The 14,922-nt window shown below is 32.0% G+C and overlaps 3 protein-coding genes across 3 annotated transcripts; 2 read left to right on the forward strand and 1 right to left on the reverse strand.

The window, feature by feature from the left end:
• Positions 1-3,890: 3,890 nt before the first annotated feature.
• Positions 3,891-4,654, reverse strand: EPF1 (epidermal patterning factor 1). The gene is made up of 2 exons (XM_021440739.2): positions 4,517-4,654; positions 3,891-4,417 (listed from the first exon to the last, which is right to left on the reverse strand). The coding sequence occupies exon 2, from the start codon at positions 4,326-4,328 to the stop codon at positions 4,137-4,139; it is 192 nt and encodes a 63-aa protein (XP_021296414.1). The 5' UTR covers positions 4,329-4,417; positions 4,517-4,654; the 3' UTR covers positions 3,891-4,136.
• Positions 4,655-6,957: 2,303 nt separating this feature from the next.
• Positions 6,958-7,704, forward strand: LOC149527771 (uncharacterized). Its single transcript, XM_089784829.1, has one exon. It carries the CDS (start codon positions 7,109-7,111, stop codon positions 7,499-7,501), a length of 393 nt encoding a protein of 130 aa, XP_089640955.1. The 5' UTR covers positions 6,958-7,108; the 3' UTR covers positions 7,502-7,704.
• Positions 7,705-8,521: 817 nt separating this feature from the next.
• On the forward strand, positions 8,522-9,226 carry LOC110422819 (NDR1/HIN1-like protein 6). Its single transcript, XM_089782376.1, has one exon. The coding sequence runs from the start codon at positions 8,522-8,524 to the stop codon at positions 9,224-9,226; it is 705 nt and encodes a 234-aa protein (XP_089638502.1).
• The last annotated feature ends 5,696 nt before the right edge of the window (positions 9,227-14,922 follow it).

Raw genomic sequence — 14,922 nt, forward strand, 5'->3', positions numbered from 1 at the left:
TGCAAACATTGACATGCAAGACAAAACTCACGCCCCCACAAACGCACGCATAAGGAATAAAGAAACAAGAGTAAAACTTTTACCCCGAAAGGGTTTTCTCTACCTGTTGTTATTGCATGTGTTGAGAACAAATGTTGGTGATTGTTTCGTTGAGGGACCCGATAGGGCAAAAGGGTGGGGCCAGAACTGGTTGAGAAACGAAGAGGAAGAGGAAGAGAGGGTGAAGAATGGCCGCATGTTAGTTGTCAGATAGAATTTGCATAGAAACCATCGTCGGTTCGTTGGGGGGCCGAAGTTGGGAAGCAGTCGTCTGTTATTTTTGTCTCTCTTTGCCTAATATGGGCATGCCAATTGAAGCCAGTCGGTTCCCTGATTACTTGCCTTCATCGTAGCAGTCGGCTGTGTAATTTACATGTATAATATTTTGTTTTAATGTCTCTGACCCTCTGGTTTCTTATGCTCTAGCCTTGCCTAACTTGGCTTCAATCAATACTCTTTGAAACATCATGATGGATCGGAAGGATAGTTGGATAGCGGTAAGTACGTAGGCGTACTACTACAAGGTATCAAACCACCAAGGGAGATCCAATCTATTCAGCCTAAAAATTTCTAAGACATTTTACTCTAATATTTGTATTTAAATTATTTACGGTTTCCTGCTCAAACGATTTTTATTACCGTAGAACAAAAAATAGAACTAAATATAGCAAAAGTCCAACCAAAGCATCAAATCATGAACGAACGTGTTAAACCTTATAGTTATGTAAAATTACTAGGTGATGCCGGAAGAAGGTACTTCCTTAATTCTAATTTTCCAAGATGAATATGCTTTATCTAAGCTCTTACATTTTACTTAAAAAAGAAAATCATATAAATTGAGCAATACAAGTGTTCATAGGTAACCTTAAATTTGATTGATACTTTTAAAAATTAGATACATCTCATATTTAGGTTTAACTCATTTAAATAAAATTTATTATTAAAATTATTTTTATATCAATATTTAAATATATTTTCAAATTAAAATTAAAAAAATTATTTTCTATTACTATAATAATATCTCAAATTAGATCTGAATTTAAAAATCTTGTTTGGTGCCCGCTCAAGTCTCACCCAGTCCACAAGCCTTGCAGGTCACTCGGCTCGGGAGTAGGTTTACTGAGCAGGCAACAGCATTGGCCCATTGTCCTAACCCATTAAGCTCATTCAATTCATTGGGCCTGTCACAAACGTGGGCCCAAATTTCTTTATCAATTTTTTTAACAATAATTTAAGAAGAAAAATCAAGCTTTAAACCTTCTTCAACCGTAAAAGCGAATCGTGTTAGTTATAGTTGGATCCGACTACTGATTTTGGAAACTAGAGCAGAAATTGCTTATTGCACTAAAGCTTTGAAAGTTTATTGGGAATGTTAGAAGAAGAGAATTCTTGTATTATATAAAATCGTGCATAATATATAAGTGAATGAGATATTTATATATAGGTATGATATTTAAAAAAAAGCTATTGAATTATTCAAAAAAATTTAAATAAAATTTTATTTTGTCATTATGTTCAATTAAATTTTAGCATTTTTTATTTTTAAACAAATAAATTTTAATAATCAACTATTAACTAGTTGTTATTAGTTAAAATATCATTTGTTGTTTTGTATCATATGACATTGACATAGTATGCTAACATATTATAATAGATAACGACATGGCATGTTGATGTGGTATGATGATATGATTTTTACCTTTCATGTTAACACTTTATCAACACTATTTAGGAATAAAATGTCTAGTAATATTTTGACTAATTGTAGTTAATTAACCATTAGTCATAAAAATTTATTATTTGATTCAAAATAAAAGTATGAGAACTTGATTAAATGAAACAAAAAAAAAACTTATTTGAATTCTTTTGAATCGTTCAGAGACTTTTTCAAATATGATGCCTTATATATATATAAAGCTAACCCTATTCATAGTCTAACTCTAACTAATTAATATTATTGTAGTATAACTCTTAACTAGATATTATATTCTAACTAAGTAATCGTAGTGTATTATAACTTTAACTAAATAATTTGTATAATTATCTCACACTCTCCCTCAAACTCAAAGTGGTTTGATACAAGCCAACTTGAGTTTGAAAACTAAATATTGAAATCAACTAGTAAGATGAGTCTTGAAAGATGATAGCGATCTAGTTTAAAGAGATCATAGAAGCAAGACAAATAGTCCCTGAATTACATGATGATGCAAAAAATGATGATCAAAATTAATATGCTTACTACGCTCATGAAACACAACATTGTGAGCGATCTAGATAACACTATGGTTATCCTAGTGAAGGACAATGGCAAAAGTTTAGGTAATGCCCATATTCTTTAGCAATTAACAAAGTCAAAGTCACTCTAAAGTAGTATCTATAAGAGCACGATATTCAGATTAAGTGCTACAACGAGCTGTTACAATTTGCATCTTGTTTCACCAAGAAATGAGATAATCACCCAAAAAGAACACAATAACCCATAGTCGAGCGACGATTTATAAAATCACCTACATAATAAGATAAAATTAAAGAAGAATGTGCAAAGAAGTGAAGTCCATGAAAGAGTGTGTCTTTGATATAGCATAAAATACACATAATAGTTAAAAAATGAGATGACCAATAAGATGATCGAGGAGCAGCAATAAACTGGCTAACTAAATGAACAAAATAAGCAATACTAGGTCGAGTCACTATGAGATAGACCAAACTACCAACCAGTTAACAATATAAAATAGGATCAATAAAAAGAGTACCATCTATCGAAGTTATTTAGTAGTATGTTTCAAAGGAATGCAGATGCATACTTATATAGTTTGAAAAAGATAGTAACCATCAGAGGTGGAAAAGACTTCAAACCCTAAGAAAGAACTAAAAAGAGTGATCTTTCTTTTCAAAATGTTGACTAAGTTACTATTGTAATTTTATGATAGAATTCTTATCAACTCTCGTTATAATCATCCATAGAGAAGAAGAAGAATAATGTCATAATCAATATGTCAAATAAATAATGCAAAATCATGAGGGCTAGAAGTAAAATCAAACTGGGCAATAGTGGAATTGAATTTTGCAAACCAAGCTCTTGGTGCTTGTTTTGACCATATAAAACTCTTGTAGACTTTATAAAGATGAGAGTAACCAGACGGAGGTAACATGTACACATTTTCTGGTAAAATATGTTTGAGAAATGCATTCTTGACATTCATTTGAAGAAGCGTTCAAAGTTTGACAATAGCAATGATTAAAATACTGCCCATAGAGATTATACAGGCCTTAAGAGCAAAGGTTTTTTCATAATCTATTCCATATTCTTGAGTATAACCTTTGGCCATTAAGTGTGCTTTATAACATTCAATAGAACCATCTAAGTAGGTTTTGATTTTATGAACCCATCTACTACCAATAACAATCTTAAATGGAGGCAGATCGACTAAATTCCAAATATGAGTTTCTCAAGAGCTTGGAGCTTATCATTCATATCTTGTTGGCAATGAGGGTCAATACTAACCTCACAAAAAGATCGAAGCTCATGCAAGGTTACAATAGTAAAAAAATAATGATAATCATGGAGATGATAAGACTTGTATTACAGCATTGCAATAGTATCTTAGTCAACTTTTTGAATTGTAGGATTTTGGTTCTCTTATTATTTTTAGTTATCTTACCAAAGTGATACTCTTTTATGACTTATGAGCATACTATTTTCCAATGAAATTTATTATTATTATTATTATTATTATTATTATCTTCTTATATCAGTTGGGTTTAAACTTTGTTATGATTTCGTTGTTAAGAATAAAAGAAAACTAATAGAATCTCAGCACTTTATTAATGAAGGGCTTTTCCCTCTTTCCTTCGTCTAATAAAGTTAGTACATCATCTACAGAACTTTCCAAATTATAGCAATCGTCGTGGCAGTAGTAGTCAAATTAATTACCCCAAAGTGGATATAAAAGAATCAAAATAAAATTATACACTATTGATTACAGAAAGAGGTGCCAAAGCCTACATTCCAAGGTAAAATTGGACAAGGCCGCTAAAAAAACAAGATGGACAACCTATATCTTTGATAAAAAAAGATGAAAGGAGTTGAAGTAATTTCATGGAACTGGATAAGACTTGTCGTTGCACATGCACTTGTAAGCCATAGGACATGTTTCAGCCTCTTCCAACGATGCACACACAAAGCTTACCATAACTAGTCTGCAAGGTGTGCACGAGCCACATGCATGTGAGCAGTCAGGCAAGCTTGATCCTGCAATCTGTAATGTGTCTGACCCCTTTCTTTCCATCACTGGCCTTGTTCTTTCCCAGTATGAATTGGGTTTTGCAGACTACCCTTCTCTTGTACTTGGCTGAGATTCATGGGGCTGGCTGTGATCTGTTTTCATAATACAAAATGTTAACGAATTGAAACAAGAGAGTGTTTTCATGTGTCTTAGTAGAATTAAGAAAATTTTGAATAGAAAATGATACGTACGTATTTGTAGCCGCCTTACATGCCTTGCAGACGTGACAACAACAGGAACACAGCAGAGAATAATGGCAATTGAAGCAACACAAACACAACGCTTCATGGCTTCAATCTTAATTTCTTATTTCGGCTGTTGGCCTCAATGCGCTTAGGCAAGTAAAGAGTAAACTGAAAGCGGTGGCTGAGGGTGAGGAAAACAGTGATGTGGATGAACATATTTGAAGGGTGGCGAATAGAGAATGGTATTGAAGCAAATCACAGGCAAAAGTATGTAAGATGGAGAACGATAAGAAAAGGTCACATGAAAGAGGATGCGGGGAAGGGAGAGATTGCTCACGAAGGGTCACAGGACACTTCAAGCTAGCCTTTGGTTGCATTATCGAAGCAGGGTGATAAAGAGTAAGTTGGCAGCAATTATACTGAATTCAAGTGCTTCTTTTTACGTGAATTTTGACTCGGGAATTCGCTTGGCATACTTGGAACAATAAATGAATGCTGTGAAGGTTTGAGAAATTCTTTTATAGCTAGTTACTTTTGTATAGGGTAAACTGATATAAGAGCTAATAAATTTGGCACTGAGGGTCTAATGTGACATCCATTAATGTTTTCTGCCTCTGTTATACCGTTCATGGACTCCATGAGCTCGGAATTGGACCACTTCTTTGTTGGTCGCAGACTCCTAGTGACCGTAATCCATACAACTTTGTTTTAGACCAATCTTGAGCATAACCCAGATGCCAAGTGGGCCTACGAGGCTTGACAGAAGACCCTCTGGCATCTGTTCAAAGGTCCAGCCAATGTAGTAGAGCGTCAGGGCTCGGGCCGCTCTCCTGGAGATGGTAAACTAACAACTAACTAAATTCCCAGAAGTGGCTATAGCAACAAAAGAAAAAGTTGTGCTGGTGATTCTCTGGAGTTTTCCCTTTTATTCATTCATTTTGGGACTCAATAAAGAATAGTTCTATTGATCGACTATTGTATTATTATTGAGTTGGAAATTGACATACGGCATGCTCATGGATAAATTATTAATAGCTCCAAATCCAATAACCAATTTGACATAAGAGCTGACAATCAACATGAATGCGTCGAATGTACAAGGGAAAAAAACGAAGATCGTACATGTGAAAATTATGACGATTGGACAGCTAAAAATATGTGTCCATCCCAGCAATTGCAATACGGCACACAAACTTTTAACAAGCAAACAGTGATGTAATAGGTCTTGATTTATTTAATAATTCTCGCTCCCTCGATCCCATCGATGGCATCTTTTTTTATACTTTACACATTTCCTGGGTCTATAGTCTTTTCCGATGGAAAGTTGCACCAACTAACCCAGAAACTGAAGTTATGACAACGAGTGAACCCTTGGACTGATTTCCCCGGTCAAAAAATTGGACCAGGCTGCCCCGCCTAGAGTAAGAAAACTTAAAAAATTAATGGGATATACATATATATATATATATATATATAGATATCTAGGTCAAAGAGAAATTTTAGCCTCATAGAAATTAGAGGGTAACATGTGATCATCATTGATTTTGTCACATATATCTTTTTGTTACGAATTTTTTAACATTATATATAGCAAGTATCCTATAGGAAAATTTTTAAAGCATGTATTCATGGTTTTATTATTATTTTTTGTTATGAATAGACTTACAATTATCTCAACTTGGATGTAAATGTTGAATTTATTTGTTAGACCCTAACTAAAAAAGCGTTTTGAGCTCCACTTAATATACCTCCAGGTTAGGTGAGATATATTTGGGAATTTCTTAATTCATAGTAATTCAAGTTTTAGGAGTTTCAAGAATGTTAGAAGTTGATTAATTAACAAAACGACAACATTAGAGATGGTTAAGAATGTGACTAAATAATTTCACAAGAAATATATGTATGACTAATTAAGCAGGTATATCCATAGTTTTTAGAAATATAATATATCTATAAACTTGATTTCCTTAATGGTTGACTCTGTTTATTTTACTTAGAGCTGATTCACACGCATCTACAAAATTAAAAATAATAATAATAATAAATGAATAAGAATGCCAACATGTGATCCACATGAAGCATGATTGCCTTTTTCCTTTTTATTTTTTCCCTTGTAAAATATAGGATCAGTATTTGTATAACGAAAAATCTCTCTGGAAGTTTATACATAAAACGCAAAACCATCTCACTTTATTTGTATAATAAAAAATATCTGCCGAGGGAAGGAGCACGTTGAATCCCAACCTCTGATTCTTGATTACTTCTCTTTAGAAGCCAACCTTTTTCCTTGGGAATCTTTTAACTCAACTTGGTTTAGATAGATCCTGACCGACCCATTTTAAAGCATATGCCACGTGTAGTAACATGAGGTAATACATTCCTTGATTTGAGCATACTGAATGCTCTGGTCAGTTGACTGGCTGTACAAATCTAAACAGTTCATAGCCGCCCTCTCTAGTGTCAAAGGTTGATTTCAACAAGTTTATTTGCGTCAAATTAAAATGTGAATTGAAAGCCGCCCTTTTCTATATATAACAAATACCCCCAAGATTAATCATCTTTTATACACTATCTCGCAGAGTTTCTAGTTCGGTAGCCATGACCACTCTTGTCCGGAATACCACATCAAATTTTAGCCGTAGAGTTGATGGCTACGAGCTCTTGGACCAAAACAGCCAAAGAAGAGAAGAAAATATTGGTCTGAGGACGTTTTCCAAGAGAGAAGCTCAGAGCGTGGTGGCTTCCTTCAATTCCAGGCGAGATCGAGCAGAGAAAAGGCTAATTTTCCTCAGATCATACAAGTTATCAGTAGTGGATGGCAACAGGGAACAGCCAAAGTCAAAGTCACGGAAACTAAAGAAGATGGTGGTTAAGGTTAAGACAGTTGTGGTATCAGTAATGTCGTTTATGCATATTGGTTCCTTAAAATCTTGTAATTGTCGATCAGCAATCTGTGCAGCTGCTCCTATCTCAATTAAGAAGTGTTGTTGAATGTTTATGGAGTTAATTTGGTTTCGGGAAGCCATATTTTTCTCTTTTTAATGTTCTCTGAGATGATGGGTGAATAAGAGCAACAATTATTTACTCAAGAGTTGCATTTTAGCACAGGCTGAGGCTGAGGCTGGGAGAGGTCCAGCGATTGTTTTTTGACTTTCTTATCTGTCTGCAGTTAAATGCATGGTTAACATTTTTCTTGGTTGGGTTATACAATCTCCTAAAATAACTCTATTCCGTCCATCTACCCACCGTCATGTCTAAATAATCAGACCTAAATTTAACAGATCAGATTTCTCTTAAAGATTGAAATATCATTTGGCCAAAAGGTGCTTGTACGTTGAACTGTATTGCTTTACTTGGGTACATATGTTTTGCCAATGTTGAAGCGAAAATCATCATGTTATTCAATCGAATCATGTCTTACACCTAATTTCCCAAAAGAAAGGGGGAACATCAGCCAAAATCATTTAAAAAAGAAAAAAGAAAGAAATCAACTATGGTAGTACTTATAATCTAATGTATGTACCCAATCCTTGACAATCCCAAGGTTTCAACAAAACGTTCACTCAGTCCCAGTGAAAAATTTGTGCTCTTGGGATCTTCCAGAATTAGTATCTATCAGCTTGTTTTGGTTGACAGAAGTACATCTTGTAGAGAAGTTTTTCAATGGAGGGAATTAATCATTTTAGTCCTGATATATAAATATCAACAGCAACCTCAAATGGTTGGTGTCCAAAATAGACAAACAGAAGGCAACATTTGAATTTAGTTGACGTCCACAAAACCCGGTTTAAGTAACGGCAGAGCCAGTTCTCGTTTCTCCACATCCACCCATTATGAAACAATGTCCTAAACCAAGGGAGCCAACTCAAGCAAATTCCCTCACCTCCTCCTCCATTTTCTTTCCAGATTTCACCATAGAAGAAGAAGAAGAAGAGTCTCTATCTCTTCTTCTCTTTCTATACGGACTATGCCCACCAAAAGGCTGATCAGTGGGATAGTCAACCGCACACCATGGACTCTGGACCCCCTTATCCACCAAAATATGTCATGCTCAATGATCAAGGGAACTTTAGGCCCCCTCCCCATAGACGCAACATTCCCCGCTACCATTCACATAATCGTAGTTCTGGAGGGAAATGTTGCCTAAAGTGTATATGTTGTTGCTATTGCTTCCTTTTTATCTTGATTCTTGTTCTTCTTGGCACCGCCTTCCTTCTTTTTACAGTTTATAAACCCCAAAAGCCTTCCTATAATGTTAATCAGGTGGGGGTCAAGACTTTCAATGTCCAGCAGTCGGATCTTAGCCTCTACACAGAATTCTCTGTTTCTGTAAAGGCAGATAATCCCAATCATCTTATAGGCTTCATTTATGGGAAGGAAAGCTCTGTTGCTGTTTTATACACAGGAAAAACTCTTTGTTCAGGCAAGCTCCCAGCTTTTCATCAACCGGGAAACAACATTACCGTGATGAATATTCTGATGAAAGGAAAGAACGAGTTTGGTTCAGGTCTTCAAGAAAGTCTCCTTCAAAACCAGAAGAAGGGGAAAATCCCTTTACTCATTATGGTAAAGGCGCCTGTAAGCGTTGTGATTGCAGGTTTCCCGCTTAGGCAGGTGGTTGTTTTTGTTAACTGCTCTTTAGTTGTTGACAATCTGTCGCCAAACCACAAAATTGGGATTTTGTCAAGTAAATACACTTATGACATTGGCTTGTGAGTGCCATATCTATTTCTTCCTCTCAGTCTTTATTTAGACCTGACTCTTTCAAGCTGGATGGGACAAGAAGAAGATTAGCACGAGAAAGCAATGCCATTTGCTCGGTTCATGCAACATTCCAGTTTACCTTTTTCCCACGATGCATATGCTTCCAAGAAACACTTGCAGAGAATTACAGACGTAGATATTTTTGTCACATAGGCTTTTTTGTAATTGGCTTTGAAGGTGTAATGAGATTTGTTTATCCTCCAATCTCAACTTCTTGAAATCTGAAATTAATTAATATACTCTGAAAATTATTACATTAATGTCATGTCCATGAAGAGAACTGCATATGATAAGCTTGGCTTTGTTTGTAGTTTTTTTATATATATTGAGGATAAAGCAACTAAGTTATATCATTCTAAGTCGTTAAACATCCCAAATGTCTGCAAGTAAGAAATACTTAATACCTTTTAGTGGAGAGTCAAATAAGTGTAACCCCAAAGAAAGGTTTCCATGATGTGTGGCCATTCAATAGGTGCATTGGTCGGCCTCACTGCGTATGTGAGATAATGTACAATCCCAATTCCGACTGAGAAGTTCCTTGATTCCTCTCAACAGATAAGCATTAGGATTTGATGAAGATATATGCTAAGATCATTTTTGCAATGCTATCAATGAATCCGATTCAACCAGAACATTTCTGAAGCCTCTATTCCAACACAAGATGAGTCCCTGATAAAGAGCCTATAATTCAGCTGTAAGAGAGAATGAGATACCAATTTTATATGTAAAATCCACAAACCAGTTGCCATAGTTATCTCTTATTACTCCCCCTGCTGCTGCCATGCCAAGTTGACCCTTGGCATTACCATCCACGTTCAACTTTACATATGAATGCTTGGGTTTCTCCCATGCAATCAAATATTCCTGTTTTAGCTATAACTGCTCTATATGCAAGATTTCCCATGCCTCTTTTGATTTTGTCCATATCTGTTGCCAAGCATTGTTTGGCCAAATGAATTCCTTATAGAAAATACTCAAGTTCTGCTAATACAACAACAACCATAATGAATGAACAACTATAGTGCCCCAATATAAATTATCCAGATATGAAGTGCTCGTCATATTCTCTATAATCCATTCCTGCAAGTTAAGATTAAAGAAATCCTCATCCACTAACTTTGGTCTTATTTGGATCCACAAGTCTCTTACTTGGTTACAATTAGGAGGGCATGGTGAATAAGTTTTTCTGAGGTCCCACACCGTTTGCACAATGTCGAGTGACCTATCCTTCTGTGAAAAAGCCAACATGATGTTGGCAAAGACTCATGTAAAATCTGCCACAATAGCACACGAATCTTCCTTGAACTCTTGATTCTCCATAACTTCTGCCAAAACCACTCCCTTATAGAAATAACATTCAATTGAGTTATATAAGCAGACTTAATTGAGCAATTGAGGTATCGATATCTTTCAATCCATCAAACACCACAAGATTAATAATACGAGCAATGAATCTCATATGATAAAATCTATTTCTTAATGTACTAATTCTGACAACATTAAATTTTTTCTTCAAATGTACCATTGCAACGTCATTTCAACCAGCATTATCAATAATAATAGAAAAAATCTTTTAAATCTCTCAATCAAGCAAACATTTACTAATTTGTCTTCCCATGGCTTCGCCTTTGTGACTAGTAATGGGACAAAAGGTCAAAATCCTTATTCACAACTTTCAATCATTATCAATAAAATAGGTAATTAGCCACATAATTAATTCTTTGTACCAAAGTCTATGTGTGAGTAGTGAGACACATTCTACTAAGATATGATCTTAATAATCTTCTCTTCCGAGTTTTTTTATCAGTATAAATATTATAATAATCTCTAGCAACAGTCCATTATGACGATACATGAAATTTATTACATGCTTTGTTTATGTGTTTCTTATATCCTTGATTTCTATAAACCTAAAAAGCAATTCATCTAAAATGATCATCTCGCTTAAAATCCTCCTAATTTCCCCTTGATCAAGCTTCCAACTACACAACCCATCTCCAACAAAAGCAAAAACTAACTCCATTTTCTTGTTCTCGTCACTAGCATAGTTCAATTTCAACTTCGGACAAACTCTAATATGATTATTCAATAAAAATGTTCCATTTTATTTTTGTATCAACACACAATTCTTTACCGAAATAAATACATTTAGCCTTGTTATTTTCTTTCTTATCAGTAAATTTAATGAAGTGATCCCACACAACATATGTAGACTAAAGTGGTTCCCTTTGCTTTCGTACTTTGCTTATAACTTCATATTTTTGGTTGGCTTCAGTAGAACAAACACCAACATGAGGTGTAGATATTGATTGTGTTAGTGTTGATGTCTCACTAGTTGCCAAATTTATTTCCTCATTAGTTGACATCTACAACAAAAAATAATACCCAAATATTAATTCTAATTATTAATTCTAGCATATTGTCAATCATTTTAATTGAATACCCAAACATTAACTGCACATTCAGTTCGTGGAATAGATAAGAATGGAATAGAATAGCTATTTTGTAAAAATAGAATAAGGTGAGAATATAATAGAATAGTTATTGCGTGGTTTGGTACAACGAATGAAATAAAGCAAGAATAACTGTTAAGACTTATTGTAGTATTTGGTTAGTAAAACTAATTATAGAATAAGAAAGAAATAAAAGATAAAAAGATAAAAATACTCTTTGTAACATATATTATTATTTATTTTTATTTTATTTTTAAATATTAATATTTTATTTATAATTTAATTATTACATTATAAAATATCAATAATTTATTAATAATTTAAATGTTATTCTGATTATTTATTATTTTATTTTATTTTATTTTTGAATATTTATAATATTAATTTATTTAAAATATGAATAATTGATAATTTAAATATTAATAGTGTATTTATAATTTAATCATTAATATTTTCAAATATTAATATTTTATTTATAATTTCAAAGTTATTATGATTATTTATTTTTATTTTATATTTTAAATATTAATAAGTTATATTTATTTAAAATATGAATAATTGATCATTTAAATATTAATAGTGTATTTATAATTTAATCATCAATATTTTCAAATATTAACATTTTGTTTATAATTTCAAAGTTATTATGATTATTTATTTTTATTTTATTTTTAATATTAATAATTTATATTTATTTAAATATTAATAATTGATCATTTAAATATTTATAGTTTATTTAAAATTTAATCATCAACATTATAAAATAATAATATTTTATTTATGATTAAAATGTTATTATGATTTTTTATTTTTATTTTATTTTATTTTTAATATTAATAGTTGATAATTTAAATATTAATATTTTATTTATAATTTAATCATTAATTTTTTAAATAGTAATATTTTCTTTATGATTTAAATGTTATTATGATTATTTATTTTTATTTTAGTTTATTTTTGAGATATTAATATTTATAATTTGTTTATAATATTAATAATTTATCATTTAAATATTAATAATTTTATTTGTAATTTAATAATTAATTTTATAAATGCTAATATTTTATTTATAATTTAAATGCTATTAGGATTATTTATTTTCATTTTATTTTATTTTTTAAATATGAATAATTTATAATTTATTTAAAATATTAATAATTGATCATTTAAACATTAATATTTTAATAATATTTTAATAATTAACATTATAAAATACTAATATTTTATTTATAATTTCAATGTTATTATGATTATTTATTTATATTTTATTTTTAAAATATGAATAATTTATAATTTAGTTAAAATATTAATAATTGATCACTTAAATATTAATATTTTATTTACACATAAGCATTTGGCTCATTGATTGGTGCATTATCTCTCTACTTAAAAAGTAAGGTTCAAATCCATTTCTTCTAATTATAAAATATATATATTAATATTTTATTTATAATTTAATCATTAATATTTTTAAATATTAATATTTTATTTAATAATTATTAATATGGGTAGGATTGTAATTTTCTAAACTTATGAGGGTTAAATTAGGCTTAACAATTCTTGAAGCTATTCCATCAAACGTGGAATAGCTAGTGCCATGGGAGAGGATTGGTTTAGTTAAACGTGACTTTTAACTGATTTTAAAAAATAGCTATTCTTTGGGAATAGCTATTCCTTAATACAATTACCAATCAAACATGGAAAAAAGTATCACGTGGGAATGAAGGGGGAATAGCTTAGCTATTCCCCATACGAAATGTGCAATAACTCTTTGAAATGTTCAATGTTAAGTAAGGTTCTTGTATCAGGCCATAAAGGTTGAAGTAAAAACATAAAGTCTAGATAAACTCTTTCTATGTATAATATATTTTTCTTTAAGAATTGGTTCTCTTTGTTATACAGATTTGCCTATAATTTATATTTTATTTAAAAATAGTGGATCACAATCATTTAACACCTATTGCTTCATTTGTGCTGGTTTATGAGCAATATAACGATACCTCATATTTCCCAAAATATTAACCAAATATCTCTACTGTGAATGAGTTGTTACTCAATCATCTAAACTAGAGGATTTCAAGCATCAACACTTTAAAACATTTGTCATACTACTGTAGCAATTGTGGTTTTACTAGTTTGTAAGTTTTTGTACTCAAAATAGTTGAATACGGTCTTATTTTTAGCATATATTTTCAGCTATTAAATTAGTAGCGAGCATTATGGTTGAGAAAAAAAATTAATTCTCAAACATTAAAAACCAAACATATCATTGGGTAACTGTTGAGAGTGATTGCGCGTTGCAATAGAGATTAGAGGAATCAGACGAACGGTGGCTGCTATTTGGCATGACGTTGACGACGGCAAACGGTGCCAGTCAGGTGGTGACATGCAAGGGGGATACTGATTAGGGGAGTTATGGTACAACAAAGAGGGAGGGAAATCTAAATTGGGGGAATCTATCCGAGGAGAGGTTGGGGGGAAAATTTGGGGGACAGGGTTTGATAAAAGGACAACAGGTATTTCAAACCCTTAAAATTATATATATATATATATATATGTTGATAATCGATTTTTCAATTGGTTTGGGTAAAAGGGAGTCCCCTCAACAACCGAATTGATCGATCAACGAGGTTGATAGGAGAAACCATCGATTGCAACAATTGGCGATTTCGATTGGTTGCCAGTTGCTTGGTTGCAACCGACCAATGCATAGGGCCACTGGCGAGGATAGCAAGATTCTAGGTAGATTTTAAAGAAAGAGAAAAGGAGAGGAAGAAGAAAATAGGAAGCCTTATACAACCTCCTCAAAACTACCTCAATTTTTAAGAAGAGTGAGAGGACAAAAAAGAAAGAGAAAATATCACATCATAAAAAACACTAACTGATATTAAGTCTAACAATGGTTAATTTTCTTTTATGGATAAGAGCTTGTTTGGTTCAAATAAACAATTTAAGGATTTACTTGAATATACAAAGTGAGAGGCTTAATTAAATAAACGAGTATAGCACATGGGCTTTTTTAAGGTTTAAAACTTAGATCAATAAATAATTATTTATTATTTTATTTTACTTTAATAAGGACTTCCATTTTAAAAGGAAATAGTCATTCATTTAGTTAGTATTTTTTTTTTTCAAATGAGAAATTCAATCTTACTATGAAAATGGATAAACAATCAATAATTTTTTAATTATCAA

The sequence above is a fragment of the Theobroma umbraticum genome, unplaced genomic scaffold (genome assembly GCF_002168275.2).
Source record: "Theobroma umbraticum cultivar Fairchild unplaced genomic scaffold, ASM216827v3 scaffold_30.0, whole genome shotgun sequence".
NCBI lineage: Eukaryota > Viridiplantae > Streptophyta > Magnoliopsida > Malvales > Malvaceae > Theobroma > Theobroma umbraticum.

Coding starts and splice junctions, on each gene's coding strand:
- LOC110422819 (XM_089782376.1), top strand. CDS start 8,522: ATGGACTCTGGACCCCCTTATCCACCAAAATATGTCATGCTCAATGAT.
- EPF1 (XM_021440739.2), bottom strand. CDS start 4,328: ATGGAAAGAAAGGGGTCAGACACATTACAGATTGCAGGATCAAGCTTG.
- LOC149527771 (XM_089784829.1), top strand. CDS start 7,109: ATGACCACTCTTGTCCGGAATACCACATCAAATTTTAGCCGTAGAGTT.